The 6,352-nt window shown below is 42.9% G+C and overlaps 1 protein-coding gene across 1 annotated transcript in view; it reads left to right on the top strand.

Annotated features, from left to right (window-relative positions):
• The first annotated feature begins 205 nt into the window (after positions 1 to 205).
• The window catches only part of LOC103918647 (deleted in malignant brain tumors 1 protein-like), an 85,215-nt gene continuing 79,068 nt past the window's right edge, over positions 206 to 6,352 (top strand). The window contains 2 exon segments of the mRNA XM_009326027.1: positions 206 to 242; positions 5,785 to 6,096. Coding sequence (XP_009324302.1) covers positions 206 to 242; positions 5,785 to 6,096 — 349 coding nt within the window.

The raw sequence follows: 6,352 nt of genomic DNA, 5'->3' as shown, positions 1-6,352 counted from the left end.
TGGGACATCTAGTAGGACAGATATACTCAAGAGTAGACTAGGAGAATGCAAGGCAGCTCAGCATCCTAGTTCCAAACTCTTCTACCTCCAGAAAGTTAACTAATGTGTGACTAATATTTGAGAAATACATGACGGTAAGTTTTGTGTGATATTTGACTCAGTCCCTGAAACTGTACCTTCACAACAACTTTAAGGGACTGGCGACATGACAGTTGTCTCGGATGATGCCCTCCCAGCAGCTGGTGGGTGTGCCTCCCCGAGGGAGTCCAGGCCAGTCAGAAGGGTCTCCATAAGCCCCTCGATTGTTTCCCACCATGCTCTTACCCTTCCACATCTGCAGTCACAAAAAGGAAGGCTCTGCTACACAGACTTAAAAAACAACTTTGGCTCAGGTATGACTCAAACCCGAGAAAGGGACATGTTACATTTGTGACAGCAGCAGAACTTCATAGCTGAAAGAGGAATGGGATGGAAAAATAGCAGCCATTGCAACCACTTTTAATCTCTGCCTTCTCTGAGGAAGATGTCAGGTGTTGTCTTCTTGTAGAACCAGGAAGCTATAAATGTTGGGTTACAAATCAAACATACAGTCATGGAAATTAGGGAAGTAAGAGCAGTGAGGGAGTGTGTTTGGTGTTGACTTACTCAAGGGACAGATTGGGCTGCTGAGCTACACCCTTTAGCATCTCTGCCTATAAATTCTGCTGCCCTCCTATATCAGGAGCTCCAAGAAGATGGCTGCCACCATGATCTTGTCTTGGATGGTAATGATAAGTCTTCAAATTCAGATGGATGCAGGTAAAGAGTCTCACTTCTGATCACCTTCATGGCTATATTTTACATCTGGTTAATGCTGAGATTTAAGGGTAAAAGAGGATTTAGCAGCATGGCTTAGCTCTTTCAAAAACCATGAGTAGGTCAAACCTATAAGCTGAGAAAATCAATTGTTATACACATTAATTTTTTGAATTAATTGAAACTTTTATTGAAATTGCTTAATTAATTTAAATTTTTGTTCTCACCATTTTTTGTTCTCACCTCACTAAGGAGGCTAGTAAAGAAAATTCAAATTAATATACTGTAAAGCCAATGATACAATTTTCCAAATCTTTTTATTGGAGAAATGAATTTAAAGACTAATATGTATTTTCTGGATGAAATGCATGTTTATTTTAAAGAGTGTGAGGTGCTCTCTGAACCATGTGTTTTGTATTTGATTAAGTATATTGTTACGACTAACACATTGGTGTTTAATAACGGAGTGCCCTAGATAAAACAAGTATGGCACATGTCCCTGTTGCTATTACTATTGTAATTATTAGACTATAATAAGAATTACTGTAATTTTATATTATTCGAATTTCCTATAGTCTAATTCCTGTTACAAGTGTAATTTGATTTGGTTGCAGAGGCAGTGATCTGCCCAGACACTTTCATCCCTTTGAGGACCAATAGAAATATCAGTGGGTCTGATGGGAGGGAGGATGCTTCAAACAGGGTAAAATGGTCTGCCTATGTCCAAAAAACAGTTTCCCCTTTGTCAGGTGAGGCTTCCCTGGCTGAGCAGAGTGCCAGCATGGTGCTGTGAGAAACAAGGCATTTCTTTTTAAGAAGCTGCTGTTGCATTCTTTGTGCAGGAGGGGGGAATGGAAAAAGATCAAAAGTGTTTGCCATAGCTACTGTCTTTCCATCCCTCCCTCTTTTAGATGTAAAGTTTTGACATTAACTTGACTTAGACTAATGAACTAAAAGCAAAAACCTGTTTCGCTTGCTATGTTCCCACACACACCTGCAATACACAACGGAAAGAAATAACCATTCAACCTTGCAGATGCACATGGAACCAGCCAATATTGATTTAACTTTATATAATTTAATGGAAGCACACTAGTAAGACACAGTTGCTGTCCTGTACGGTACCACGAAGTCCCAGAGGTGTGCATTTTGCTCACAGTTGCGCTCTTGAGACTTTCACGCACACGGAGTAAAAACCTGGAGACTGTAACAATCCAGAATGCACATTTACACATGCAAATCAGAACAGTGTTCAGTTAGGTTGGGTTTTCTCAGAAAACAATATTTAGCATCGCACAGGACTTTCTGAATACTGTTGATATTTTACAGGGATGAATTCTTGGATTTACTATTCCCAGCAAACACCTCTTGAGTCGTATCATGCCTGCCAGCCTCTCACCTTGTCTTGGCACAGTGACTTCCCTGCTTTAATTCAGGCTCATGCACTTCTAAGAGCAAGGCAAAAAAAAAAAACCAAAGGCATAACTCTCACTCCTCCTTCAGGGAAGAGATCTGAAGTGCTATGCTCCTGCTAGGAATTTCTTCTGACCAGGACACCTGCCTGTTCACTGTTCTTTGCAGCTATAAACAAGCAAACAACATCCATCATATCCCTGGGGATATGAAGGCTATAGAGTGTGTTGCATATTTTGCCCACTGCTTTCAAAAAGACAGTACAAAATGCTTGAATTATAACAATAGAAAGCAGAGAAACAAAAACTAAGCCAAGGAAATCAGAATAAGAGACATTTAGAAAAATAAAATAACAGAGCAAAGAAGCCCAAAAAGTAACACCAAAAGCAAACCAGAGTTTGAAATTTTTGCAGGCAGCCTGACTCACATCCACAACGAATTACAGAGTATTATTCAGGTGAGGGATGATTTGAATAAACTATATGTTATATAAACGTAACAGTGTGACTCAAACCCAAGGCTTCATACATCACTTCTTAAAGAAAAGCACTTCACCTGGGGAGGGTTGAAGGGAGCATTGGGGGGGTGTGGGGGTGTATGTGTTTGTTTTAAATCAAGCTGTGCAATTTTGAAGAATGCATGAACCATTACTTACTGAAAGTTACTCTGGCTTTCCAAAAAGCTTCCCCTACTACAAGAATATGTCTTTTAATCATGAAGCCCAACAGAGTTTATGTGACCCAGCCTGGAAGTGAAGGAGGAGTTTATGTAGTGATTGCTGCTTGCTGTTCATTTTACGTTAAAGTCCGATATCTGTCTCACTGTATGAAGTCACCTTTTGAATGTGTGGGAATTACCAAGTATTTTGTGTTTGCTACTCAAAACAAAAAAGGCTTGAGAAATACACAACACTTCTAAAATGTTGCATCAGAGCATGGACCATGGCTAAGCACATCACTACTTTATTTTTACGTGAAAATCACGAATATATTTTTCCTCTTAGATATGAAATGAATACCTTATGCAAGTTTTCTTTATACTTGTTTTACATGTTTTTCACTATGCATTTAAGTTTACAGAAAAAAAAAACCCCAACAATTGCAGATAAACAACATTTGTTCAACAACTAAAAATACTGTGAGTATTTCAAATTAGAAGCGTAGATTTAAGGAAGTACCACAAATATTCTACATTACATTACTTCCACCCAGTCACATCCTTCTGTAAACCTTGACTGTTTCTTTTCATTATGATGACAAAAAGTCTGCTCAATGCTTGGTTTATTTAGCTCCCAGCACCTTCTGTCCATTATTGCCAGCAAATGCACACTAAGAATTACCACAGAAAATTCAAATAGTAGTCAAAAATCCAAACTATTCTGTTTAGTCTGACAGAACATTAATCCAGACCTGCATGTATGAAAGATCAGCTTGCTATATGGCAGATTTGCCCCCTGTTGTCTCTGCTTACAGTCTTTTATGAACTGAAAAGATAGTTTTGGGAGGCTACCAAGCCCCTGTGGAATATGGCACCACTAATTACCTCTCATTTCCCAGAGACCTCGTGCCACAGTTTTAAGCACACACTACACTGTCATGCTTGTACGATGCTCTGTAAGATGCTCTCTCATGCAGGTTGACTTTACGGTGCGGCACTGCCCTCCCCTCTGTCTTTTGAATACTTTAGCCACATTCAATTGAGTTTGACAGAACGGAGCTCCCTTAAAATTTAATTAAATGTTTAAATATTACACATACATTCTACTCTAGGTCTACCACAGAGGCTGGGGAATCCCCATCCTTGGAGCTTTTCAAGACTTGCTGTGGCTACACAAAGTCATGGATGACTTGACCTAGTGCTGAAATAGTCTGGCATTTATCTGACAAATCACACAGCAAAGAATAACATTTACGTCATCAAAGCAAAGAGAGAAAAAAAAACTGCAAAAGATGGTTTATATGTATTTTTTCAGAGCCAAATTAATTACTGTCACATTTATGCATGCATAAAATGCATAGGTTCTGTCCCTTGATTTTCATAATCCTGAGAGTGGTAAGACAGGGAAGTATGGCAAATATTAATAGCAAAGTTTTATCCTTAACAGATTAATAACGAAGATTTAAAAATTGATTATTAATCTGTCCTAGAGGAAGGGATGCCTCTGTATCCTCAGTGGATGCATATAACTGGGCAAAATATATGCAACACACCCTTTTCTTAAAACCCCTTTTTCAACAAATCTCCACCACCCCTCTCTTGTCTGTCTTGTCCAAAGCAGTGAGTCTCAGTCGGCTGTTGTACTAGTCACCACGTGGAACGAGTGTATCTCCTTAGAAACAAGCAGATACACTTGTCACCACTGTTCTGTTTTTCATTTGTAAAAGAGTTGCCTCAAGTGAAATTAATGGATCTGGGAGAGGTAATCTTCATACTTCTATTAAGATAAAAAGTTGCTCGATTGCTTTTTTCTCTTCTTCCCTTAACAGTTGCAAGTATCATGACCCAAAGTACCAGCATGCCAATGTCTTCAGATGTGTCTGCATTTTTCATGTTTTTGGTTTATGCGCTACTTTTGGGCTGTACTAATGAGTATCCCAGCTTGGGGGTCTGAAGCTGCCCGGTGGCAAGTGGGACAGGCAGGAGCATGGTGCTGTGGACCACACACCCCAGGGCAGGGCATTGGTTTGCCAGTCATGCTCGTGGGGCTATCGGGCACATGGCATGCAAACCTGGAGAGAGCAAAGCTCCAAGGTGGATTGCACCGTGTCCCAAAAGATGCATCTCTCGACAGAAAACATACCTCGTCTGAATGTGTTTATCACTTGCATTGTCAAATTTAGTCACTCAATAAAAGCGATTCTTGTTATTTACAACAAGAATCACAACATCATAGGATCATAGGATCATAGGATGGTTTGGGTGGGAAGGAACATTTAAAGGTCATCTAGTCAAAACCTCCTGCAATGAGCAGAGACATCTTCAACTAGAAGATGGCTCGGAGCCCTCCCCAAACTGCCCTTGAATATTTCTAGGGATGGGAACAAGCTCTCTGGGCAACCAAGAAATTAGCACTTCATTGCCTAAAGAGAAAATCTGTTGGAGACATGTTTGAAAATTGTGTTTTTGTTGCTCCCACCATGGCAGAGCACCCTGCTGAGACCCCCAGGCTCTCCGTCGCCCACGTGACAGGGGGGCACCAGCATCCCCAGTGCTGGGAGAAAACCTGGCCGTGCTCCTTCATCCACAAGGTCCTCACTTGCTTCTTTCTCTTCCTCCCCTAACAGATGCTACAACCACGACCCCAGCCAGCTTCACGGCATCGGTTCCTCCAGGTGGGTCTGAAGTTGTCATGGTTTCTCTGGCCACTGCTTTTGCGGTACCAGGTCGTGCCTAAACGGGGTGGCGTTTGGTCTTCTCCATGGGGGAGCAGAGCCACGGCAACACACAGCCTGATTAAGCCGAGGGTGGCAGTCCTGGTGGCCTGAAAGTCGTGGAGCATTGCCAATGCCCCGGCGAGAGAAGGTGCCTGCGTGCTAGAGGGTTTTCCCATGTTTCCCCTGTCTCCTCCTTCCCCAGGTGCCTCCCTGAGCCTGGTGAACGGCAGGAACCGGTGCGAGGGGCGCGTAGAGATTTACCACTACGGGGGCCGGGGCACCGTCTGTGATGACGGCTGGGACCTGAACGATGCCGAGGTCGTGTGCAGGCAGCTGGGATGCGGCTTTGCTGTTTCTGCACCATCAAGTGCCTACTTTGGACAAGGCACTGGCAATATCTACCTGGACGATGTGCACTGCACAGGCAGCGAGTCCTCCCTCTTTCAGTGCAGGCACAGTGGCTGGGGCGTCCACAACTGTGGCCACAGTGAAGATGCTGGTGTTGTGTGCTCAGGTACCATTGCTTTTCCTTCCTAAGCACCAGTCTGCCTTCCAAAAGTGGCCCTTGTTGGCCACAATTCGGTACGTGTTGGAGGCGTGTTCAAAGATTGTGCTTTCTGTTGCTCCCACCATGGCAGAGCACCCTGCTGAGACCCCCAGGCTCTCCGTCGCCCACGTGACAGGGGGGCACCAGCATCCCCAGTGCTGGGAGAAAACCTGGCCGTGCTCCTTCATCCACAAGGTCCTCACTTGCTTCTTTCTCTTCCTCC

This window comes from Pygoscelis adeliae, unplaced genomic scaffold (assembly GCF_000699105.1).
Source record: "Pygoscelis adeliae isolate BGI_AS28 unplaced genomic scaffold, ASM69910v1 Scaffold4, whole genome shotgun sequence".
Taxonomy (NCBI): domain Eukaryota; kingdom Metazoa; phylum Chordata; class Aves; order Sphenisciformes; family Spheniscidae; genus Pygoscelis; species Pygoscelis adeliae.
This window is presented reverse-complemented; position numbering and strand designations above follow the sequence as displayed.